General features: G+C 49.4%; 1 protein-coding gene across 1 annotated transcript in view; it reads right to left on the bottom strand.

The window, feature by feature from the left end:
* Positions 1-26,530, bottom strand: part of RHPN2 (rhophilin Rho GTPase binding protein 2) — an 83,996-nt gene that overhangs the window by 17,209 nt on the left and 40,257 nt on the right. The window contains exons 4-11 of the mRNA XM_030820244.1: positions 21,875-21,950; positions 15,658-15,735; positions 14,696-14,820; positions 11,006-11,172; positions 7,021-7,208; positions 6,456-6,612; positions 3,817-3,936; positions 126-320 (exon numbers count right to left, since the gene is read on the bottom strand). Of these exons, the coding sequence (XP_030676104.1) occupies positions 126-320; positions 3,817-3,936; positions 6,456-6,612; positions 7,021-7,208; positions 11,006-11,172; positions 14,696-14,820; positions 15,658-15,735; positions 21,875-21,950 (1,106 nt within the window). The remainder of the gene's footprint in view (positions 1-125; positions 321-3,816; positions 3,937-6,455; positions 6,613-7,020; positions 7,209-11,005; positions 11,173-14,695; positions 14,821-15,657; positions 15,736-21,874; positions 21,951-26,530) is intronic.

Raw genomic sequence — 26,530 nt, 5'->3', positions numbered from 1 at the left:
CCTGCCCTGTGCAGCCCTCCCAGTGCCAAGCGCACAGCAAGGGCTTGCTCAAACCCCAAAGGCCAGGCGTGCTCTTTCCGTGGCACAGGCACCCCCACAGAGGGCACACAGTCTAGGTTACTCACCAACAACACTGGGGGCGTCGATCAGGTTCAGCAGGTCATCATCCTCCTGGTGCTGGGTGTACGTGAGCCGGGAGCGTTCCTGTGCTGCACACAGCACCTTCTGTAGCACCTCAATGCTCCGCAGCTTCTTGCAGAGGCTGGCCTCCCGCACCGACTCCTCGTGATGAGCCATGGCTCTGCACAGGTGGGACTTCCCTGCAGACGGAAGCCAGCACCCACGTGACTTGCGGATCCACCAAGCAGAGCATAAGGGCCCAAGGGGCAGTCCAAGAGGTTGGACCTTCTCTTTTCTAAAGGATCTGCCTGTATAGCTAGAGCCTGTGATACCCTACCTTGTTTTAACCTGAGTGACTCTCTCCTAGCAGAGAGAGCTGGACAGACTCCATTTTAGTTTCTTCACTTGCAGCCCCCTTTATCCCCCTTAAGGGAATAACTAGTGCAAGCTGATTCCAAGCACATCCAGGAATGCAAACTGCTGATAAGATATATTGAAGCAGGCTGTACCAGCAGCTTCTAGGGATGTACTCAGTGGCAGGTACCTAAAGCCCCTGCATTTATCTCTTAGTGATAGTTTAAGCCCCTGCACCTGGAACTGTTTATTTTTTGTAACTGCTTCTATAACCAATTACTTTTTTTTAACTTTTTGCCTATTCTGCTTCTGTAAAATTGCTTTAGTTAAACCCCTCTCCCCTATTTAGACCATAGTATAAAAGAAAATCTAGCCCCTTCTTCGGGCCCGAGAGAGTTTCGAGCATTAGCTGTCTCTCAGTCGCCGGCTAATAAACGACTCCTGAATTAGTCTCAAAGTGTGGTGTTTCTCTATAACTCGCTTGATTACAACAAGCCTTTTATTAAAATATTATTTTATTTCATTTTATATTTTATATTTAGAGACAGGGTCTCACTTTGTACAGTGGTGCAATCATGGCTCACTGCAGCCTCAAACTCCTGGGATCAACTGAACCCCCCGCTTCTGACTCTTGAGTAGCTGGGACCACAGGCATGCACCACCACACTTGGATAATGTTTTCATTATCATTATCAATTCATTATAATTGCTATGTTGCCCAGGCTGGTCTCAAACTCCTGGCCTCAAGCAATCTGCCTGCCTTAGCCTCCCAGAGTGCTGGGATGACAGGCGTGAGTCACCGCGCCCAGCCCAGGCCTCCCTTAAATGCGTATGTAATAAGCTCACTTGTGTCCATAAGATGTTCACTCAACAAACATTTACCAAATGTGCTGGGCACTAGAGATAACGCAACGAGTAAACAAACTGCCCCCACATTCATGGAGTTTACATGTAGTGGTTGAAGACAGATAACTGACAAGACGAGAAATATGTAATGGATGGGGTGGTGATGAGGTTATACAGAAAAATAAAGCAGGGCAAGCGGAGATGGTAAAAGAAGACTGGGAATGGGGTTGTCCTATGATGGGTGACCAAGAAAGGCTTTTTTTTTTTTCTTGAGACGGAGTCTTGCTCTGTCACCCAGGCTGGAATGCAGTGGCACGATCTCAGCTCACTGCAACCTCCACCTCCCGGGTTCAAGCAATTCTCCCACCTCAGCCTCCCAAGTAGTTGGGGCTACAGGAACACACCACCACATCTGGCTAAGCTTTTGTATTTTTGGTAGAGACGGGGTTTCTGCATGTTGCCCAGGCTGGTCTCAAACTCCTGACTTCCAGCTATCCTCCCACCTCGGCCTCCCAAAGTGCTGGGATTGCAGGTGTGAGCCACCACACCCGCCCAAGGAAAGCTTTGTGATATGGTTCTTTTTGAGCAGAGTCCTGATTGATGTGAAAGAGCAGCAGGTGCGAGGGCCCTGGGGCAGGGGCACATGCAGGTGTTCCAGGGCAAGGAGGAGCTAGGGTATGCCTGGAGGCAGGGAGGGCGGGAGAGAATGAGTGCAGGGAAGAAGGAGCCAGGTCAGATCATGGCGGACCTCACGCGTGCAAGATGAGGGCTCTCACTCCTGTTCTGCATGAGATGGGAGCCCACTGGGGTGTGAGCAGGGGACTGATGTGATCTGGCCTGCGTGACCAGACTCTGAAGGGGCAGCAAGAAAACCAGCTATGAGCAGGGCAAGTCACGTGACCGCTCTGGGTCTCAGTTTCCTCAGCTGTAAAATGGGGATGCCACGAGACTCATCTCCAAGTGTTGTGTGGGGTTTAAGTGAATGAATGTTTTCACTTACACTGTGAACTGTACACATGTGGCTTCCACCAGGGCAGCAAGGTTAAAGTGGCCAGATTTGAGTTGTGTTTTCTAAGTACAGCCAAAAGGATTTGCTAATCAAATGTAGGGTGAGAAAGTAAGACAAGAAGTTAGGTGTGGTGGCTCGTGCCTGTAAACCCAGCACTTTGGGAGACAGAGGCAGGAGGATCGCTGGAGGCCAGGAGTTCAAAACCAGCCTGGGCAACATAGTGAGACCGCATCTCTACAAAAACCTTTTTACAATATTAGCCGGGCGTGGTGGTGCATGCCTGTAGTCCCAGCTACTCAGGAGGCTGAGGCAGGAGAATCACTTGAAGCCAGGATTTCGAGGCTAAACTGAGCTGTGATTGCACTACTGCATTGCAGCCTGGGGGACAGCAAGATGCTGTCAAAGAAAGCAAATGAAAGAAAAGGAAAGGAGGGAGGAAGGGTAGATGGAGAGGAGAGAGAAAGGAAAGAAGGAAAGAATAAACGAGAAAGAGGAGAGGAAAGGGAGAGAAAAGGAAAGCAACAAGGAAAGGAGAGGAGAGGGGAGGAGAGAGGAGAGGAGGGGAGGAGAGAGGAGAGGAGGGGAGGAGAGAGGAGAGGAGGGGAGGAGAGAGGAGAGGAGGGGAGGAGGCAGGAGGGGAGAGAAGGAGAGAGGAGGGGAGAGAAGGGGAGAGGAGGAGAGGGGAGCAGAAGGGAGGGGAGGGGAGCAGAGGGGAGGGGAGGGGAGCAGAGGGGAGGAGAGGGGAAGGGAGCAGAGGGGAGGAGAGGGGAGGGGAGCAGAGGGGAGGAGAGGGGAAGGGAGCAGAGGGGAGGAGAGGGGAGGGGAGCAGAGGGGAGGAGAGGGGAGGGGAGCAGAGGGGAGGAGAGGGGAGGGGAGCAGAGGGGAGGAGAGGGGAGGGGAACAGAGGGGAGGGGAGGGGAGGGAAAGAGGAGGAAAGAAAAGAAGAGTGGAGAGTGAGTCCAAGGTTTCTGGCCTGAGAACCTAGAGGGGTGGGAGCTGCCATCACTGAGACGGGGAAGCTGCGTATGTGTGCATGGGTGGTGCACAGGGGGGCAGGTTAGGGTGGTGGAGGTGAGGTCTGCACATGGGAAGAGATATTCACACTGAGACATGGCAGAGACCAAACCAGGACACTTCATTACCAGTCATTAGGTATTCTTGGTAATTCAGCCATGCATAAGGAAATCAACAAACGTCTCCTTCCCTGTTAGCATGATACAAGCCACTCTGTCGACCCCAAGGGAGATGGTTAAAGTCCTAGCTCCACAGTGGGAGGCCTGGGTGCTATGGAACCCATGAGAACACAGCCTGGGAAGCCCTCTGAGGCTCAGGACTGCGCCTCATGACTTCTGAACCCAAAGTGGCCACGATGACTCAGAACACCCCCCTCTCCCGGGCCCTCTTCAGGGACCTCTCTGTGGCTGTTTGTGAGCAGGACCAGCTGGGCACGAAGTGGGGCCCACGTCTGGGTGCAGGGGGACACGCACCCAGCTGTCGGCGCTGCTGATCATTCTTCAGTGTGGCCAAGGGTGTCAGCCCCTCTGGCATGTGGTCGTAGAGCTGGGACAGGCACTTCTCCTGGTGGTCCAGATCCGTGCCTGGCTTCACTGCAAAGAGAACCACAGGTTAAATCCCCTCTCATGGACCTGGCCACAGACCCACGTAGAGATTTCTCTTTCTACCATGTCTCCAGCTTCCTTCTTTCTGCAGTTTCACAAGGCATTTGGGATCATGGGTCTCCTTTCTGCCCCTGGACACACCCCAGGCAGTCTGACCCTCCAGCTTTTTTTTTTCTTTGAGACGGTCTCACTCTGTCACCAGGCTGGAGTGCAATGGCACAATCATAGTTCACTGCCGCCTTGAAATCCTGGGCTCAAGTGATCCTCCCACTCCAGCCTCCTGAGTAGTTAGGACTACAGACATGCACCACCACACACCAGGCTAATTTTTAAACTTTTTTGTAAAGACAAGGTCTTGCTACATTGCCCAGGCTGGTCTCAAACCCCTGGGTTCAAACGATTCTCCTGCCTTAGCCTCCCAAAGTGCTGGGATCAAATGTGTGAGCCACTATGCCTGGCTACCCTGAAGCTCTTGCTCATTGGACCAGTCACACTCCAGAGGTTCATAATTTTTTTTTTTTTTTTTTGAGATGGAGTTTCGCTCTGTTGCCCAGGCTTGGGTGCAGTGGTGTGATCTTGGCTCACTGCAACCTCCACTTCCCGGGTTCAAGCAATTCTCCTGCCTCAGCCTCTTGAGTAGCTGGGATTACAGGCACATGCCACCATGCCTGGCTAATTTTTGTATTTTTAGTAGAGATGGAGTTTCAGCATCTTGGCCAGGCTGGTCCTGACCTCGTGATCCACCCATCTCGGCCTCCCAAAGTGCTGGGATTATAGGCGTGAGCCACCACACCCGGCAAGGTTCGTAATTTGACCCTGAGCCCCCACACACTACCTCCCCCGACTCACCCACCACACAGAACCTCCTGGCATAGCCCAGACCCTGTCATGCCCGGCCTGCACCCCTCTGTGGGCCTGCACACCTGCAGCAGAGCCCCTTCCTGCTTCAACCACACCCTTCATGGCGCCGTATCCTGCTCTCAAACCTCACAAAACCACTCTCCACTTCCCCAGCACCCTCAGCCTCTGTTCCTGTGCTCAGATACTTTACCCCCTCTAGGCTGACCCTTCCCTCCTGTGCAGATGGAAAAGTCGAACTCAAATGTCATCGCCTCTGAGAAGCCATCCATGACTGCACCACGGAGTCCACCTGCTGCTGCATTTGTGTCTCTGCAGCAATCACCGAGGCACTATATGGTATTTCTATTTGTTTCCACATCTTGTCTCACCTAATAGACTATATAGTACTAGGAGTGGCGTCTCACACTTTCAGAGAACCTATAGTATATAAAGCATTATTGAGCTTTGCGTACAGGCCCTTCATTTTCATGATAGCCTGTGAGGGAGGTTCTCTCCATATACCCATTTTACAGATGAGAAAATCGAGGCAGAGGACAGCTAAGTAACTTGCCCAAGGTAAACCGGCTCATTCATGGCAGAGCTGAGATATGAACCCAGGAAGTCTGGCTCCAGAGGCTGTCTTTTTAATTCCTTGGGAGGATGCCTGGATTAGTACTCATTAGATCAAAAATCCCTGGCCAGGCACCATGGCTCATGCCTGTAATACCAACACTTTGGGGAGGCCAAGGCAGGACAATTGCTTGAGGCCAGGAGTTTGAAACCAACTTAGGCAACATAGTGAGACTCCATCTCTACAAAAAAAAATTTTTTTCTTAATTAACTGGTGTAGTGGCATGTGCCTGTAGTCCCAGCTATTCGGGAGGCTGAATTGGGAGCATTGCTTGAGCCCAGGAGTTCAAGAAGGCAGTGAGCCATGATCATACCACTGCACTCCAGCCCCATCTCTAAAAATAAATAAAAAATTCCGATCATCACAGATTTTTTTGCATTAATTTTTATTTTATTATTACTAGTTTTTTTGAGATGGAGTCTTGCTCTGTCGCCCAGGCTGGAGTGCAGTGGCATAATCTTGGCTCACTGCAACCTCCACCTCCCTGGCTCAAGCCATTCTCCTGCCTCAGTCACCCGAGTAGCTAGGATTAGGGATGCACGCCATGCCTGGCTAATTTTTGTATTTTTAGTAGAGACAGGGTTTCACCATGTTGGCCAGGCTGGTCTCAAACTCCTGACCTCAAATGATCTGCCTGCCTTGCTTGGCCTCCCAAAGTGCTGGGATTACAGGCATGAGCCACTGCACCTGGCCTGCATTAATTTTGATTCTTTTAAAATATTACCTTAAAATGTTACTTATCTTGATGCCAGCATTTTTGGCCTTCCCTTAGATTCCAGATTCCAGGTGAAAATTCATCCTCTTGCACCCAGGCAGAATTAAAGGTGCCTCTTCTTCCTCCCTCTAAAGAAGCTAATAACCCCTAACCCCACCATGGCCTCTGCGGCAGCTGCCTTGGTCATGGGTCATTGCCATCCTCTGCCTTCAGCCTGTGAGCATCTCCAGGGAAGGCAGTTAGCTCTCACTCAGCTCAGAATCCCCCCTGGGACAGCTGGACCACAGTCCCGGCCAAACCCCCGAACCTCCCAGGCCTTACCCTGGTGGTCGATGAGGAGGATGGCAGTGAAGTAGTGGGCCAGGGCCATGTAGTGGTGGGCCTTCACGCAGGCCAAGCTGGCCCAGGAGTAGGGGATGTTCTCTTTCACTGGCACCTGGCTCATGGCTGCGTGCAGCTGCTGGTAGACCTCTCCCACCTGAAATAGAAGGGGCACTGGGAAGGGGCAGCCCGGCACAAGGGCCCTCATGAACCCATTTGCAGAGAAAGAGCCCTTTCTTCTTCTCATGCAACAGCTCCTGCCAGGGGCTGCTCCAGAATCTGGGAGCAAGTCCAAGCAACCCCTCGTTCTGTCACTGTCACAGTTAACGGGGGATCAGGCTACTGTCATTATGCTGGTTTTTAGGTTAAGCTGCAGATGGAATCAGTGATCCATATCTGAAACACTAATACTTGCCAAGAAAACTCAAGCCAGCAGTACTGGCCGGAGCTGGCACAATGCCCAGGTCACAGGCAAGCTCCCGTGGGAAGGCCCCGCTACTTCCAGTGCTCCTGTACCAGCATTTCCTGCCCACTCCCCAAAGTCACAGGAACCAGGGAGTCTTACCTTGGCAGCCTCCTGAGCCACCTTCACCAGCATGAAGAATTCATTCCGGATCCCAGGAAGGCTGATTTTCTCAAACACGCTTTCTTGGGCTTGTGCAAGCATCATTTTGACGAGCACACTGAGCATGGCAGGGCTCATGTCGTAACTTGGAGTATGGGTAAATGTCTCTTTCAGGTAGTTTAAAACCCCTAAAAGCGGAAAATGTTTTGCCCATTAGTTCGGGTTTATATTTACTTCATCACGTTGCTGTAGAGAAAGATAGGAGGCCAGGTGCAGTGGCTCATGCCCATAATCCCAACACTTTGGGAGGCTGAAGCGAGCAGATCACTTGCGTCAGGAATTTAAGACCAGCGTGGGCAACATGGTGAAACCCTGTCTCTACAAAAAATACAAAAATTAGCTGGGCGTGATGGCATGTGCCTATAGTCTCAGCTCCTCTGGAGGCTGAGGCAGGAGGATTGCTTGAGCCCAGGAGGCAGAGGTTGCAGTGAGCTGAGATCTCACCACTGTACTCCAGCCTGGGTGACAGAGTTGCTCACTGCAACCTCTGCCTCCCAGGTTCAAGCGATCCTCCTGCCTCAGCCTCCCAATTAGCAGGGATTACAGATGCCCACCACCACACCCAGCTAATTTTTGTATTTTTAGTACAGACGGCGTTTCACCATGTTGGCCAGGCTGGTCTCGAACTCCTGACCTCAGGTGATCTGCCTGCCTCGGCCACCGAAAGTGCTGGGATGACAGGCGTGAGCCACCCCACCCAGCCTTTTAACCCAATTTTTAAAAATTGGATTATCTTCCAAAACACTTATATCTCTATTGAGTAAAGAAACTAGCCTGCTCCCCACAAATCCTGTGTCACCTGGGACAAAATTCCATCACGACAGGTATGGAGATGCAAGCAGAGAGCAGGCAGAAGGACTGAGGGGCTCACAGGGGGCCAAGCTCACACATAAGATCTGGGTCATTCAGCAGTCCAGGGCTTTTCCCCTGGACCTCAAGAAAGATCTATTCTGGCCAGTCGTGGTGGCTCATGCCTCTAATCCCAGCACTTTGGGAGGCCGAGGCGGGCGGATCACCTGAGATCAGGAGTTCGAGACCAGCCTGGCCAACATGGCAAAACCCCATCTCTACCAAAAATACAAAATTAGCTGGGTGTGGTGGTGCATGCCTATAATCCCAGCTACTCTGGAGGCTGAGGCAGGAGAATCGCTTGAACGTGGGAAGCGGAGGCTGCAGTGAGCCGAGATCTCGCCACTGTACTCCAACCTGGGCGACAGAGTGAGATTGTCTCAAAAAAAAAAAAAAAAAAAAAAAAAAAAAAATCCGTCTGCTCCAATAGAAATTTTCATGCTGCAGCCTTCCACTGACTTCTTTATAGTTTAGAAAATTAACTGTCCAAAGCGCTAACTGACAATCAATCTGGAACTGAAATAGAATCTCTCATATGAATCCCATCCAACTGGTTCCTCTGGTTTTGTTGCTGAGCAAAAAAAAAAAAAAAAAGGCCCCGCCCTGGGGAGGGATGGCACCTGCTGTTTTGAGCTGTGAGCTCCATGGGGGTTCCCTCACACTCCCCACTGTTCTCCCACTTGCTTCATTTCATCTATAGTTTGTCTCCATTGCTATAATCTCAGGGACAGGACACAGAGTGCCTGCCTAAGATTCCTCAGAAAGATGGGTCCAGAAAAAAGATTTACAGCAAAAGAAATCAACTCATACTTTGAATCTTAGCATATCGCTTCATCCCAAGAGACCAGTCTTTTATTTTTTTAATTAATTAATTATTTTTTGAGACAGGGTCTTGTTCTGTCACCCAGGCTGGAGTGCAATGGTGCGATCTTGGCTTACCACAACCTTGGCTGATCCTTCCATCTCAGCCTCCCAAGTAGCTGAGACTACAGGCATGCACCATCAGGCCCAGCTAACTTTTGTACTTTTTGTAGAGATGGAGTTTCGCCTTGTTGCCCAGGCTGATCTCAAATTCCTGGGCTCCAGCAATCCACTCACCTCAGGCTCCCAAGTAGCTGGGATTACAGGTGCCTGCCACCATGCCTGGCTAATTTTTGTATTTTTAGTAGAGATGAGGTTTTGCCATGTTGGCCAGGCTGGTCTCAAACTCCTGATCTCAGGTAATCTTAGTATGAGAATGAGGTGCGGGATCACGGAGAAAAGCAGCCTAGTGCTTACACCTATAGAAGACCGGGGTCACCAGACCCAGCGCTGTGGGTGAGCCTGGCTTGGCTCAACCGTGCCTACGGGTTCTGCCTTGCTCCCCCATAGCAGGGCCTGTGTCTGGGTCAGACTCCACGTGGGGATGGATGCAAGAGCAGGGCACAGTGTAGACCACAGTATGTTCCCCATGCTAGCTCTATAGCATGTTGCCTTCTGGGCTGATCATCAACATTCTGCTTTGGGGTGTGATCCCCTTCCACCTGTGTGGATCATTGATTATCACTTTTTTGCCCTGCAAGCTTGTGAAGAACCATAGCTTTGCCACTTCGACTCATTGTGAAATTTCTGATGTTATAATGATTGGTCCTACCAGCCTGGGCCACACAGGAAGACCCCGTCTCTACAAAATATTTAAAAATTAGCCAGGCTTGGTGGTGTATGCCCATAGTTCCAGCTACTCCAGAGGCTAAGACGGGAAGATCACTTAAGCCCAGGAGTTTGAGGCTGCAGTGAGCTATGATTGCACCACTGTGCTCTAGCCTGGGTGACAGAGTAAGACTCTGCTTGAACCCAGTAGGCAGAGGTCGTAGTGAGCAGAGATTGTGCCACTGCACTCCAGCCTGGGCGACAAGAGCAAGACTCTATCTCAAAATAAACAAATAAATAAAATAAAATAACAAAAGACAGTTCCCAGAAGAAGAAGGGAACTGAGCTATGAGACATCCTTTGAATGCATCACTTGACAAAGGATTGAGAACACCCACCTCGTGCTGGAGAAGTTGGCAGAATGCAGGTGATATAAAGGCATGGAGGGGCAGGGCGCAGTGGCTGTAATCCCAGCATTTTGGGAGGCTGAGGCAGGCGGAACACCTGAGGTCAGGAGTTCGAGACCAGCCTGGCCAGCATGGCGAAACCTCATCTCTACTAAAAATACAAAACTTAGCCGGGCGTGGTGGTGGGTGCCTGTAATCCCAGCTACTCAGGAGGCTGAGGCAGGAGAATCGCTTGAAACTGGGAGGGGGAGGTTGCAGTGAGCTGAGACCACGCCACTGCACTCCAGCCTGGGCGACAAGAGCGAAACTCCATCTCATAAATAAATAAATAAATAAAGGCACGGAGAGTAATACGCACAGATAAGGTACACTTAATACAAGAAAAAGAAGCCTACAGTTTCACTATTTGGGAAAAGTTATTCTGCTCTTCATGACAGTGTTGAAAGAAACAGTTATGCACTCCATCTCAGGGGCCACTTGTCTGGAAAAGACCAATCGTCAGCCACAGGATTCACCATGTATATCAGCCATCCCAGACTGAGGTCTGAACCACCGAGCAAGTTTCTTTTTTTTGAGACTCTCTCTTTTTTTTTTTTTTGGAGACGATGTCTGGCTCTGTCGCCCAGGCTGGAGTGCAGTGGCGCGATCTCAGCTCACTGCAAGCTCCGCCTCCCGGGTTCACGCCATTCTCCTGCCTCAGCCTCCCGAGTAGCTGGGACTACAGGCGCCCGCCACCAGGCTCAGCTAATTTTTTCTATTTTTGGTAGAGATGGGGTTTCACCCTGTTAGCCAGGATGGTCTCGATCTCCTGACCTTCATGATCTGCCCGCCTTGGCCTCCCAAAGTGCTGGGATTACAAGCGTGAGCCACCGCGCCCGGCCGGAGCAAGTACCTTAATGGGAAGTTACACCAGAGCTGGAGACTGGTCTGGCACTTGCGGGAGACGACCTGTAGACCCTCTTCAGTGGGTGGGGGTGGGGGTCCCCTGGTGCCACCGGCGGGGCCAAGGCTCTGTCCAGTCAGCCCTGGAGGAGACATACCTGCGGCTCTCTGAAAGGCATCTATGGCACTCTCCAGCCCAGCCTGCGTCTGCCGATCGCACCGGGTCCCAATCTGGGTGTAGAGAGCCCCAGTGTTGAACAGGACACTGGCCTTCTCCAGCAGCAGGTTCTGCTGGCTGACCGGAACCCCGGTGAGGGAGTCATACCTATGTGAAAGAAATGCATTTGGAAAATACAGATTACTTGGCTAGTTAATGCTACTTTTGGATGCAAGTGGAAAAAATTCTTTTTTTTTTTTTTTTTTTTTTAAGAGTCAGGATCTCACTCTGTTGCCCAGGCTGGAGTGCAGTGGTGTGATCATAGCTTACTGCAGCCTCCAACTTTAGGGCTTAATTGATCCTCCCACCTCAGCCTCATGAGAATAGCTGGGATTACTGGTGCATGCCACCATACCTGCCTAATTTTTTTTTTTTTTAATTTTTGTAGAGATGGGGTCTCACTATGTTACCCAAACTGCTGTCAAACTCCTGGGTTGGCTGGGTGCGGTGGCTCACACCTATAATCCCAGCACTTTGGGAGGCCGAGATGGGTGGATCACCTAAGGTCAGGAGTTTGAGACCAGCCTGGCCAACATGGTGAAACCCAGTCTCCACTAAAAATACAAAAATTAGCTTGGCATGGTGGTGGGTGCCTGTAATCCGAGCTACTCAGGAGACAGAGGCAAGAGAATCACTTGAACCCGAGAGGCAGACGTTGCAGTGAGCTGAGATTGCACCACTATGCTCCAGCCTGGGCGACAACAACAACAACAACAAACTCATATCTTCAGTAAAATTCAAGAATGCACATGCACTGAGGCTTTTGTTTCCAAGCAAGATGACAGGACTAATCACACTGACCACCACAGCCACACACAAAAATATCTGATGGGGTAACTGGATAAAAACAGCATGGGACATCCAGACAATGGAATATTACTCAGTACTGAAAATGGAGAAATGAACCAGCAAGCCATGAAAAGATGCAGAGGAAATATTACTAACTGAAACAGCCAACCTGAACATTGCTACCTACTGTATAGCACGCTGTGTGATTCCAACATTCTGAAAAGCCAAAAACCCTGGAGACAGAAGATCAGGGATTGCCAGGACTTAGGGGGAGGGAGGGAGGAACAGGCAGAGCACAGAGGATTTTTCCAGCAGTGAAACTCTTCTGTATGACACTGCAAAGGTGGATCACTGTCATTCTATGTTGGCCAAAAGCCACAGAATACACAAGTGCAAGAATGAACCCTAATGGAAACTATGGACTCTGGGTGATAATGATTTGTCAGGTAAGTTCCTCAATTATTTAAAAAAAAAAAAAAAAGGGCTGGGTGCGGTGGCTCATGCCAGTAATCCCAGCACTTTGGGAGGCCAAGGCAGTATGGCTTCTCCTAAATGAAATATGGCAATTACTAACCCCTCATAATTCTTTCTGAAATCTAAAAACTCAGGATTTGTTTTAATTTGTTTTACTTTTTATTTTTTCAGACAAAGTCTCACTCTGTTGCCTAGGCTGGAGTGCGGTGGCATGATCATGACTCACTGCAGCCTCAACCGCCTGGGCTTAAGAGATCCTCCCATCTGAGCCTCCCAAGTAGCTGGGACTACAGGCATGCACCACCCATGACTGGCAAATTTTCTCTAATTGTTTTGTAGAGATAGGGTCTCACTGTGTTGCCTAGACTGGTCTCAAACTCCTGGGCTCAAGCAATCCACCCACCTTGGCCTCCCAACCTGCTGGGATTACAGATATGAGCCACCACACCCAGCCTAGGACTTGTTTTATTTTTATTTTATTTTTTATTTTTTATTTTTTTGAGACAGAGTTTTGCTCTTTCATCCAGGCTAGACTGCAGTGGCACCATCTCAGCTCACTGCAGCCTCCGCTTCCCAGATTCAAGTAATTCTCCTGCCTCAACCTCCCAAGTAGCTGGGATTACAGGCGCCCACCACCACGCCCGTCTAATTTTTGTATTTTTAGTAGAGACAGGGTTTCGCCATGTTGGTCAGGCTGGTCTTGAACTCCTGACCTCAGGTGATCCACCCACCTCAGCCTCCCAAAGTGCTAGGATTACAGGTGTGAGCCACTGCTCCTGGCCCTAGGACTTGTTTTAAAGTTTACTCATGAACCAGGGGGTGTGCAGACAGCTTCTCCCTAATTCATGACTAAGGAGAAACCACCTTTTGCCCTTTCGGCCATGCAGACGGCCTGGTGCATTGTTAGGAAAAGTCATCCCCTTTTTCTTTGCTTTCCATGAGGAAGGCATCAGTAGCCATCCATCAGCTATAGAAACATTCAATTCTGATATGCCCCTGACCTTCTAGGATGTGTTCTTTCACTGACACTCCTAACGACACTCAGAGAAGGGGTGTAGCATCTCCAAAGTACTTTTTTTTAGGTTTTTTTTTTTTGACACAGAGTCTCACTCTGTCACCCAGGCTGGAGTGCAGTGGTGCAATCTTGGCTCATTGGAACCTCTGCCTCCTAGGTTCAAGCGATTCTCCTGTCTCAGCCTCCCAAGTAGCTGGGACTACAAGGCACGCACAACCATACCTTGCTAATTTTTGTACTTTTTACTAGAAGCGGGGTTTCACCATACTGGACAGGCTGGTCTTGAACTCCTGACCTCGTGATCCGCATGCCTCGGCCTCCCAAAGTGCTGGGATTACAGGTGTGAACCACCACGCCCAGCCTTTTTTTTCTTGTTTGAAACAGGGTTTCACTCCTATCACCCAGGCTGGAGTGCGGTGGTGTGATCTCGGCTCACTGCAACCTCTGCCTCCCAGGCTCAAGTGATTCTCCTGCCTCAGCCTCACAAGTAGCTGGGACTAACAGGTGCATACCATCATACCCAGCAAATTTTTGTATTATTTGTAGATATGGGGTTTTGCCACATTGCCCAGGCTGGTCTCAAACTCCTGGGCTCAAGTGATCTGCCTGCCTCAGCCTCCCAAAGTGTTGGCATTACAGGTGTGAACCACTGTACCCGGCCTCCCAAGTATTTAAACTATACTAACCTTTGAAAATACCAACTGGGTCTACAGCCATACCATCCTGACGTGCCTGATCTTGTCTGAAAATACCAATTGTGGAGAAGAATCAAATGCTCTACTTCCTTTCTTTAAATCTGATCTAAGCTGAGTGTGTAGCTCATGCCTATAGTCCCAGCTACTCAGGAGGCTGAGGCAGAAATATCACCTGAGCCTAGGAATTCAAGACTAGCCTGGGCAACACAGTGAGACCCCGTTTCAAAAGAAACCTGATCTATTTGTTTGGTGCTTTTGTCTCACTGGACAAGACCTGATTTACTCTCTCTCTCACTCATACATACACACGCATGCCCCTGTCCAATCTGAGACAAGAATCTTGCTTCTGGCTAATTCCACTTCAGAGCCCCCGTGCTTCCCCAGTGATACAACAAGCAAAAAAAATGTCTCTTCTCCTTGGCTCGCTTGTTCTGAGAAGCAAGAGGCCACAGTCTGTTGGAGCCATCTCCCCTCAGATCACCTTCATAAATAAATACCAATGTACTGACATCTTTCGAGACTTCCCCGGATAAATGCAAGATAGGAAAGGGGGCTGAGGTGCACAGGGGCGCCCACAGAGGGGCGTCTGTGATGCTGAGGCTCCGAAACTGTGGCTGCCATAACACGTGAAGTGCCAGCGCAGACCTCAAGCACCTACCAGGTGAACAGGAGTCCCATCTGCCGTGTGGGCGGGAAGAATCGACTCTCGACAAAGCCCAGCTGGATGAAGTATGTCATCAGCAGTTCCACCCCGGCCTCATCCCGGCTAGGCGTCCGACAAGCCTGCGAGGAAAATAACCCCAGAGGGCATGAGCAGAGGAGGTCACAGCTGACGGCCCTTCCCGGAAGGTGCCCTGCACATACCAGCAGGTGCCTGTAACTATTTCTGCAGTATGATGACCTCGCTGCTGGCATTGTAAACTCTGGGAGGGGTGGAAAGAACCTGGGAGGAAGTCAGAAATCCTGGAATCCAGTGCCAGCCCTGCCAGGAGGCAGGTCTCTCCCTTCCTATGGTTTTCCTTTTTTTTTGAGAAGGAGTCTTGCTCTGTCACCCACCCAAGCTGGAGTGCAGTGGTGCGATCTTGGCTCACTGTAACTTCCACCTATCAGGTTCAAGTGATTCTCCTGCCTCAGCCTCCCGAGTAGCTGGGATTACAGGCGTGTAGCACCATGCCTGGCTTGTTTTTGTATTTTTAGTAGAAACGGGGTTTTGTCATGTTGGCCAGTCTGGTCTCAAACTTCTGACCTCAGGTGATCCACCCGCTTCAGCCTCCCAAAGTGCTGGAATTACCAGCATGCACCACCACGCCCAGCTAATTTTTGTATTTTTAGTAGAGACAGGGTTTCACCATGTTGGCCAGGGTGGTCTGGAACTCCTGACCTCAGGTGATCCGCCCACCTCCATCCCCCAAAGTGCTGGGATTACACAGGCGTGAACCACTGCACCCAGCCTCCTTCTACGGTTTTCTTATGCAGCAAGTGGAATGGATGATTCCAGCACCCCCCAACCATCACCTCTATCCACCCACAATTCTGTTAAGACCACAAGCATGCAATAATGGGGTTCCCTGAAGACTCGGAAAAGCCACCCTCCCCTCTCTGCTGCCCACAAAAACTTACTTGTCTCAGATCCATAAGATCTGCAATTTCATCTTCATATAAATAGCCATCTTCACTGTAATGTTCCAGAATAAAATCCTTAAAGAAAAATGAGGTCAGATATTATAAAGTGTGATTGAAAACCACATATGTGCATAATAGTAATATGTCAATTATGAACCCGTTTTTAAAAAGGCAGAATAAAGAAAAACTTACAGTGATTTTCAAAGTGGGGGAATTTATTTTCTTAATTTATGTAGTTTTTTTAATACGGAGTCTCTCTTTGTAGCCCAGGCTGGAGTGCAGTGGCTCAATCTCGGCTCAACGCAATCTCTGCCTCCCGGGTTCACGCAATTCTCCTTCCTCAGCCTCTCGAGCTGGGATTACAGGCACCCACCACAATGTCTGGCTAATTGTTGTATTTTTAGTAGAGACAGAGTTTCACCATGTTGGCCAGGCTGGTCTCAAACTTCTGACCTCAGGTGATCCCCCCCACCTCGCCCTCCCAAAGTGCTGGGATTACAGATGTCAGCCACCATGCCCGGCCATAGTTTTTTGTTTTTTTTGTTTTGTTTAAAAAAACAAAAAAACAAAAAAAACAAAAAACAGAGTTTCACTCCTGTTGGCCAGGCTACAGTGCAATCTTGCGATCTTGGCTCACTGTAACCTCCACCTCCCAGGCTCAAGTGATTCTCATGCCTCAGCCTCCCAAGTAGCTGGGATTACAGGCATGTGCCACTATGCGCAGCTAATTTTTGTATTTTTAGTAGAGATGGGGTTTCACCACATTGCCCAGGCTGGTCTCAAACTCCTGGGCTCAAGCAATCCATCTGCCTCAGCCTCCCAAAGTGCTGGGATTACAGGTGTGAGCCACTGCACCCCACGCCTATGTTTTTAAATGTTGTGTTGCTTCAGTAAAAGTGAGAGTTGAAGTTAATTTTTTGCTTAAAAATGTCTTTGTGTCTGCGCATCGTGGCTCACATCTGTAATCCCAGCACTTTGTGAAGACCAGGCAGGTAAACCACTTGAGCCCAGGAGTTCGAGACCAGCCTATGGCCTATACATTCAACTATACTGCAAACACCGCAGATATTCAGGGGCTCATACTTGCAATTCTAGGCCTCCCTCAGGACCCGGACCAGTTTCCCAGCACAGACCCTGAGGGGTAGGACTGTCATAACAGTCCCCAGAAACAAGTTTCCTTTGCCAAGAAGACCCTTAACCGTGTTATAAAGGCATTTTAGTTTATTTTATTTTGTTTTATCTTTGAGGCAGGGTCTCACTTTGTTGCCTAGGCTGGAGTGCAGTGGTGCGATCGCAGCTTACTGCAGCCTCGACTTCTCCGGGCTCAAGCAGTCCTCCTACTTCAGCCTCCCAAGTAGCTGGGACCACAGGCATGTGCCACAAGCTAATTTCATTTTTTGTATTTTTTAATAGAGATGGGGTTTTGCCCTGTCGCCCCACCCCCGCCCCTACAAGTGCTGGCTCCCTCAAGCTGCAAGAAAGGTGATCACATAGATTGCTCAATTATGTCTTCCCAAGTGACTGTGAGTAACCTCTTTACACAACTTCTACATTAAAGCTCCTCCTGTTTTTGTGTGTTCAACGTACAGACACACAAACACTTGTCTTACAAAAACGGATTTGTACTAAATATACAATTTTGCTGTGCCTTCTTTTTCTAAGAGATGAGGGTCTCGCTCTGTCATCCAGGGTGGAGTGCAATGGTGCAATCATAGCTCACCGCAGCCTTGAACTCCTGGGCTCAAGTCATCCTCCCACTTCAGCTTCTCCAGTAGAGGGGACTATAGGTGTGCACCACCACACTCAGCTAATATTGTTATTTTTCGTAAAGACAGAGTCTTCCTATGTTGCCTAGGCTAGTCTCGGACTCCTGGCCTCAGGTGATCCTCCCACCTCAGCTTCCCAAAGTGTTGGGATTACAGGCATGAGCCACTGCACCCAGCTGACTATGCCTCTTTTCTTTAAACTTGGCCATGGGCTGGGTATGGTGGCTCACACCTGTAATCCCAGCGCTTTGGGAGGCTGAGGTAGGTAGATCACTTGAGGTCAGGTGTTCCAGACCAGCCTGGCCAACATGGTGAAACCCCGACTCTATTAAAAATTAAAAAAATAAAAAAATAAAATAGCTGGGCATGGTGGTTAAAAGGGGTCGGGTGTAGTGACTCATGCCTGTGATCCCAGCACTTTGGGAGGCCAAGGTGGGAGAATCACTTGAGACCAGGAGTTTGAGACCGGCATGGACAACATAGTGAAACCCCATCTCTACAAATAATAAAAACTTAGCCAGGCGTGCTGAGGCAGGAGGAGGATCACTTGAGCCCAGGAGGTTGAGGCTGCAGTGAGCCATGATCACGTCACTGCACTCCAATCTTATGTTCACCTCATAAAAGTCACAGAGGATTTTGATTAAATTATATATGTGATCCTGAATTTGAAACTTAGTAAACTAGGGTAGATTAAGGTACTTAGTGGGATAAAAAATTATCTAACTGACCAGGCACAGTGGCTCATGCCTGTATCTCAGGACTTTGGGAGGCCAAGGCAGGTGGATCACTTGAGGCCAGAAGTTCGAGATCAGCCTGGCCAACATGGTGAAACCCTGTCTCTACTAAAAATACAAAAATTAGCCAGCGTGGTGGTGAGCACCTGAAACCCCAGCTACTCAGGAGGCTGAGGCAGAGAATTGCTTGAACTCGGGAGGTGGAGGTTGCAGTGAGCCGAGATCGCGCCATTGTACTCCAGCCTGGGTGACAGAGAGAGGCTTCATCTCAAAAAAATACATATATACACACAAAAATTAGTTGGCCATGGTGGTGTATGCCTGTAGTCCCAGCTACTCAGGAGGCTGAGGAAGGAGAATCGCTTGAACCCAGAAGGTGGAGGTTGCAGTGAGCTGAGATTGCACCACTGCACTCCAGCCTGGGCAACACAGTGAGACTGTGTCTCAAAAAAAAAAAAAAAAGAGAGAGAGAGACAAGGTCGCATTCTGGTGCCCAGGCTGGTCTCGAACTCCTGGCCTCAAGCTGTCCTCTTGCCTCAGCCTCCCAAAGTGCTAAGATTACAGGCGTGTGCCATTGCATCTGGGCATAAGTCTCACGTAAAAGTTTAGGCAGGCTGTGACAGTGTGGCATAAAGCTGCAATTCCTGGATTGTTTTCATTGCTTTCTACCCAGAATCTAAACTTTCCGGTAAATTTGAGTCCTGAAACACTCAGAATACCAAGTTCCCTTCTCCAATTCCAAAATAAACCCCAAACTCACAGGATTTAAACAAGGAAGCAGTCAAAAAGGCCTCTATTTATGTCAAACAACTCACCGTCTCTGAGAATGAAGGTCAAGTGCTTCCAAAGTATTAACCAATTGCTTTTAAAAGTAGTAGTTGGCCGGGAGTGATGGCTCACACCTGTAATCCCAGCACTTTGGGAGGCTGAGGCGGGTGGATCGAGTTCGAGACCAGCCTGGCCAACATAGTGAAACCCCATCTCTACTAAAAATACAAATTAGCCAGGCATGATGGCAGGTGCCTGTAATCCCACCTACTTGGAGGTTGAGGTAGGAGAATTGCTTGAACCTGGGAGGCGGAGGATGCAGTGAGCCGAGATGCCGTCATTGCCCTCCAGCCTGGGCAACAAGAGCGAAACTCCAGCTCAAAAAAAAAAAAAAAAAAGAAAGAAAGAAAGAAAAAAAAAGTAATAGTCAAAATGTCATAAGATGTGTTCTTTTCTAAACTAAAAGTAGTCCAAGATAAGCCAACTAAGAGGATTATCATGGAAAGTAAAATAAGCCAGGCACAGTGGCTCATGCCTATAATCCCAGCACTTTGGGAGGCCGAGGCAGGAGGACTGCTTGAACCCAGGAGTTTGAGACCAGCCTGGGCAACAGTGGGAAACTCTGTCTCTACAAAAAATACAAAAATTGGCCGGGCATGGTGGCTCACACCTGTAATCCCAGCACTTTGGAAGGCCAAGGCAGGTGGATCACCTGTGGTCAGGAGTTCGAGACCCACCTAACCAACATGGAGAAACCCCGTCTCTATTAAAAATACATAATTAGCCGGGCATGGTGGCACATGCCTGTAATCCCAGCTGCTCGGAAGGCTGAGGCAGGAGGATCGCTTGAACCCAGGAGGTGGAGGTTGTGGTGAGCCGAGATCACGCCATTGTACTCTAGCCTGGGCAACAAGAGCTAAACTCCATCTCAATAAAAAAGAAAGAAAGAAAGAAAAATGCAACAATTAGCCAGGCACGGTGGCACCCGCCTGTAGTACCAGCTACTCAGGAGGCTGAAGTGGGAGGATCACCTGAGCCCAGGAGGCAGGGGTTGCAGTGAGCCAAGATCATGCCACTGGCATGCCAGCCTGGGTGAAAAAGTGAGACGCTGTCTCAAAATAATAAAGAAAAAGAAAAAAAAGAAGAACATAAAATATTTCTTCGAAGCAATTTTCACGATGCTAGGATTAATTCCTATAACCAATGCCTAGGCTGCATGGCGCAAACTTGGGCCACTCTGCACCTCATCCCCTTTCCCCTCCTTGACGGAATTTGGAGGCAACTGGTTAAAAACTCAAACGGATGCAGTTGAAGAGGGAAGGAAGAGGACGGTATTCCAGGCACAGGACAGTCTCCCGGCCCCAGCCTCGGGGCACGGTCTCTCCTGTGTTCTTCATTGAAGCACCTCTTCCACTTCCCACTTGAAACCCCCACTGACCCAAAGGCCCTGCAGGCAGGGCTTGTGGCACCTCTGGCACCCAGCACAGTGCCAGGCACAGGTGGGCTTATGACGATCTGCCAAATGGGAGAGGAGTCCAGATACCCAGTAACGTGGCAGGGGGACACACAAGCAAAGACTCTGGTTATTCAAATATTTAAGGGGAGTGAATTGACATCTTTGATTTCCTTTGAAATTGCATCACAAATAAGACAGACTGATATTAGCCATTACTTTCGTTCTCTTTTTTTTTTTTTTTTTTTGAGACACAGTTTCACTGTTGCCCAGGCTGGAGTGCAGTGGCACAATCTCAGCTCACTGCATCCTCTGCCTCCTGGGTTCAAGCGACTCTCTCGTGCCTCAGCCTCTCGAGTAACTGGGATTATAGGCATATGCCACTATACCTAGCTAATTTTTTTTTTTTTTTTTTTTTGAGATGGGATCTCACTCTGTCGCCCAGGCTGGAGGGCAGTGGTGTGATCTCGGATCCCTGCAACCTCCACCTCCACCTTCCGGGTTCGAATGATTCACCTGCCTCAGCCTCCCAAGTAACTGGGATTACAGGTGTGCACCACCATGTCCAGCTAATTTCTGTACGTTTAGTAGAGACAGGGGTTTTACCATTTTAGCCAGGCTGGTCTTCAACGCCTGAGCTCAAGTGATCCGCCTGCTTCAGCCTCCCAAAGTGCTGGGATTATAGGCGTGAGTCACTGTGCCCGGCCTTAGCCATTACTTTCAATGGCAAAAACTGCAATTACCTTCAAACCAACCTAACAGACACAAGAATGCACAGATGGACAAATATGTCAGGAAGCAATGCTGTCAGTATGTTCTCGGAAGAAGTGAGTATGCAGGGGTTTGCTATAAAATTCTTAAAATTTTTTGAAAAGTTTGGAAATTTTCATAATAAAATGTTAGAGAAAAAACTTTAGCTACTCTTCCAAAGACATAACCTAAACTGGTTACATGATTTAAGAAAAAAATACACTATTAATAAAAGAGGATATACGTTTTAAATTTCAAAGCATATCCACTACAGACCCTCTTTGACTTGGCCTCTCGGGGAAGGCCCTCCTGGGTTTCCAACCTGCCTTGTCCAAGACCCAGGAGGAGCTTCAGAAGCCATCAAAGGCAACAACAAAAATATGGCAGGAATAAACATATAAATTATGCATGTAGCTGGCTGAGAAGGGCCTCAGGGTCACTCTGTAGATATCAAGTGACTCTGCCTGTTGAGCCTAAGGCCATTGCAAGGGATACATATTTTCTCAATCTCCATTTTTTTCTTTTTTTTTTCTTTTTTTTCTTTTTGGAGACAGGGTCTCATTCTGTTGCCCAAGCTGGAGTGCAGTTTTATGATCACAACTCACTGCAGCCTCCAATTCCTGGGCTCAAGTGATCCTCTTGCCTCAGCCTCCCAAGTAACTGGGACTACAGGCATAAGCCACTGCAAATGGCCTATTTCCATTTTAAACACTGAGTCTGGTGCCCATGGCTTTGAGATTTACCTTGAGGACGACTGAAAAGTCGACGTCTTTCGTTTCCTTCAGGCCAAGAGGAATCAGGGGAATCGTAAATGCCTCCCTATGAGGAACACAACAAGGTATGTATGAACACCCCCAACTGGACCCCTGTGCAACCCACGGCCTTGCCCTCAGCAACCCAGCTCAGGTGTGTGCCCCCTCCTTGCCCCATCCAGTACTCACCTGGCTGAAAGGCTCATTTTCCATAAGGATGACTCTGGTCATGCCCCACCCTCTGCTCTAAAACTGACCCCGCTCCCTAAGACTGCTGGACCACCCCGCCTAACACATCAGGCCCCTGGCATCTTCACACTGATTTATCTTCCAGTTTCAATGCCTCAATGGCTCCTTTTTTATTTAATTTTTTTTTTTTTTTTTTGAGAGACTCTTGTTCTGTCACCCAGGCTGGAGTGCAATGGCGCAATCTCAGCTCACTGTAGCCTCCGCCTCTCGGGTTCAAGCAATTCCCCTGCCTCAGCCCCCCGAGTAACTGGGATTACAGGCACATGACACCACACCTGGCTAATTTTTGTATATTTTTTTAGTAGCAATGGGGTTTTACCATGTTGACCACGTTGGCCAGGCTGGTCTTCTGACCTCAAGTGATCCGCCCACCTTGGCCTCCCAACGTGCTGGGATGATGGGCACAAGCCTCTACGCCCAGCTCAGTCTCAATGCTTCTTTTGGTAGCTGTGCTGAGAGTCTATTGTGTGCCAGGGTCTGTGCCTGGTGCACTTGCTGCTCCCACCTGGGTGTACCACCCTGCTGCCCTGCGCCTCCTTTGTCAGCTCCTCACCCCCTCCTGTTCTGCCCACCTCAGCAGGCCCCACAGCTGTGGCAGCTCTCCAACACCCTCACATTTGCAACTCTGGGTTCTTAGGGGCCTCTTCTTCGGGAAGTGTCTAGGCGTCCCACCACCAGCACAGGAGATGCCGTCAGGGCAGGAGCCCCATCTGACACCGAAGTGCACCTGCCTCCCAGCCCAGGGTCGGACACCCTCTACCTCCTCTCCCCCAGCTGACCACTCCGTAACCACAGGTCGCCTGGGGAGTGCTCCCTGAGCCTACATTCCTACGGGCAGGGCCAGCAGGAAGTGAATGGAGCCCAGGCTGGAAGTGAATGGAGCTCCCTGACTTGTAACAGAAGACCTCCTTGGGCTGCTCAGCCCAGCCCCACAAGAAGGCCAGGAAGGCTGGGCAGGGCGAGGGGACAATGCAGCTTTAAGTTGAACCTGGCTCTGCAGCGCAGCTGTGCTACGGCCAGGTGAGACCCATCCCGGGGGCATGGAAAGCCGGATCCTGCTGAAGGCTCCTCCAGGCTACGCAGGGCGGGAAGCCAGGTTTGCGGCTGTCCAGGCAACGAGAAGAGGAGGAGCGAGTGTCCTGAGTCCCAGCTCCAGGGCACCCCAGCCCCAACGGGGCACTGACAGTGCCCTCTAGCCTCCCTGAGTTTTCCCATCTGCACCATGAGGTTATTTCTTTCCCGCCTACCTCCTAGAAGACTGTAAAGATCAACCATGCTAAGAAAGAAACAGTCTACTTTGAAAACAGAATAGTGCAGGCCAGGCACAGTGGCTCATGCCTATAATCCCATCAGTTTAGGAGGCTGAAACGGGCAGATCACCTGAGGTCAGGAGTTCAAGACCAGCCTGGCCAACATGGTAAAACCCCGTCTCTACTAAAACTACAAAAACTACCTGGGCATGGTGGTGTGTGCCTGTAATCCCAGCTACTCAGGAGGCTGAGGCAGGAGAATCACTTCAACCAGGAGGTAGAGGTAACAGTGAGCCAAGATCACGCCACTGCACTCCAGGCCTGGGCGACAAAGCGAGACTCCATCTCAGAAAAAAAAAAAAAAAAGATCAACCATGCTAAGAAAGAAACAATCTACTTTGAAAACAGGGCTGGGCATGGTGGCTCACGCCTGTAATCCCAGCTCTTTGGGAAGCCGGTCCCACCTCCCACTTCCCTCCCTCGCCTGTCCTTCTGGTCTTCCTCCTCGCTCTTCTTCACTCCTCACAGCAGGGTCTGCGGTTTGTGAGTTCCAACTCCAGGGCCTAGGACCACATGTGGCTTTGAGCAGCCACCCAGGAGCTCTGCCTGCTGGACGCAAACACCTGGGCCTGAACAGCGCCCCACACCAAGGGGCAGTGGGGACGTCAGCGTAGAATCAAAAACAAAGACAAAAAAAAAAAAAGAACAAGAAAAAGAAAAAAAAGAAAACAGAAGAGTGCAGGACCCAAATGCATGGTGCCATGTTGAATCTGCACAGCTCTCCCTCTTCCCAATGACACAGGGCAGTGACTGGCCACTCTAGAGCCCAGGGACCACTCCAGAGACCGTCGGTTCACTCTGTGGGAAGCCCTGTGTTGCACGTCCCTGCTCTTCAGCACAGCAAATGCGAGTGTGGAACAGCCGACATTTATTACCAAACCTTGGCCCCATCTTGCCTCCTCCAGAACTTGAACCTTTTGGACAAACACTGGAAGTGAACACCAGAGCATAGGCTGGGAGAACCTTCCATTAGCTGTCACACTGACTGCACAGGAGGCCGGGTGTGGTGGCTCATGACTGTAATCCCAGCACTTTGGGAGGCTGAGGTGGGTGGATCACGACGTCAGGAGTTCAAGACCAGCCTGGCCAACATGGTGAAACCCCGTCTCTACTAAAAATACACAAAATTAGCTGGGCATGGTGGCATGCACCTGTAGTCCCAGCTACTCAGGAGGCTGAGGCAGGAGGATTGCTTGAACCTGGGAGGCGGAGGTTGCAGTGAGCCGAGATCGTGCCACTACACTCCAGCCTGGGTGACAGAGAGAGACTCCATCTCAAAAAAATAAATAAATAAAACAAACAAACAATAAAAACCGTACAGGAGCCCACAGGTAAGCCAGACATGGTGTGTCACAAAGGGAAGAGCCAGCGAGGTTTCACACACTGACGCTTCCCCTCCGGCTCTGAAACCACCCTGGTGCCCTGCAGAGGACCAGCACCAGGAAACACACATTCCATAGGTGACTCAAGGTTCCCAAATCCAGGGAGCTATTTTCCAACTGAGTTTCCCCTGGGGCCCACCTACTTTTTGAGAAGTCTCATGCCCACACTGAAAAAGCACATAAACCCTTCTCTGAACTGTCTCAAAGTTATTTCTCCTTAAAAAGAAGCATTTCACTTAGGGTTTTGTTTTGTTTTTGTGTTTTTTGAGAGAGGACTTCTTTCTGTTGCCATTACTGCAGTCTCGACCTCCCTGGCTCAAGTGATCTTCCCACCTCAGCCTGCTGAGTAGCTGGGACTACAGGTGTGCACCACCATGCCCGGCTAATTTTCTTATTTTTTGTAGGGATGGTGTTTCACTATGTTGCCCAGGCTGGCCTTGAACTCCTGGGCTCAAGCGATCCCCCACCTCAGCCTCCTGAAGAGCTGGGATTACAGGCATGAGGCAAGAGGGGCATTTCTTTCATAGTTAGATCTCCATTTTTGGAGATGTATTGCAATTCTGAGGGACGTTGTTGGCTTTCACCTTGAAGAAATCGATTCTAAAATTGAGTTATGGAGAATGATACGATAGAGTGCCTTCAAAACTGACCTAGGGGCCAGGCACAGTGGCTCACATCTGTAATCCCAGCACTTTGGGAGGCCAAGGCGGGCAGATTACTTGAGACCAGGAGTTCAAGACTAGCCTGGCCAACATGATGAAACCCTGTCTCTACTAAAAAAAAAATTAGCCAAGTGTGATGGTGCACGCCTGTAATCCCAGCTACTCAGGTGGCTGAGGCACAAGAATCGCTTGAACCCAGGAGGTGGAGATTGCAGTGAGCTGAGATCGCGCCACTGCACTCCAACCTGGGTGAGAGAGTGAGACTCTGTGTCAAAAAAAAAAAAAAAAAGGAAATACAACCTTAAAAGGAGACTGGTGTGTTACTTTGTTTTAATTTGGATTTTTCTGTTTCAGTTTGTCACCTCCAGCTAGGAAACAGACTGCAGTCCAACCTAAGTACGGTGCACAGAATCTCTGTATGTGCATAGTGGCCTCCCTTACAGGGTCAATTTTGGCCTTTGGCCTTAATCCCAAAGTATTTGTGTATGCTTTTTGTTCCTTGGCAAATAAATGAGGAAATCATTAGCCAACATTGGAAAGGTATTGTCCTAAAAATGTCCCTTTAATGTTTCTTAGGAAAATTATGGTGACCGACTAAAATATCCTTGCTCAATGTCTGTTCAGTTGAATTTAATAACATATCTTGCTAATGTTTGCGTGTCTATGAAATGTGACTACGTGGAATTACTGAAAATTAACTATAAAATCCAAGGCATCTAACTGTTAACTTATCTTGGTTCATCACGTATATTTACACTAGATTTTATACTGTCTTCATTTGTTTTTTTTTTTTTTTTTTTTTGTCTGTTTCTCTGTTTTGAGACAGAGTCTTGCTCTGTCAGCCAGGCTGGAGTACAATAGTGTGATCTCGGCTCACTGAAACGTCCAAATCCCGGGTTCAAGCAATTCTGCCTCAGCCTTTGAGAAGCCAGGATTACAAGTGTGCACCACCATGCCTGGCTATTTTTTTTTATTTTTAGTAGAGACGGGATTTCACCATGTTGGCCAGACTGGTCTCGAACTCCTGACCTCAGGTGATCCACC

The sequence above is a fragment of the Nomascus leucogenys genome, chromosome 10, assembly GCF_006542625.1.
Source record: "Nomascus leucogenys isolate Asia chromosome 10, Asia_NLE_v1, whole genome shotgun sequence".
NCBI lineage: Eukaryota > Metazoa > Chordata > Mammalia > Primates > Hylobatidae > Nomascus > Nomascus leucogenys.
This window is presented reverse-complemented; position numbering and strand designations above follow the sequence as displayed.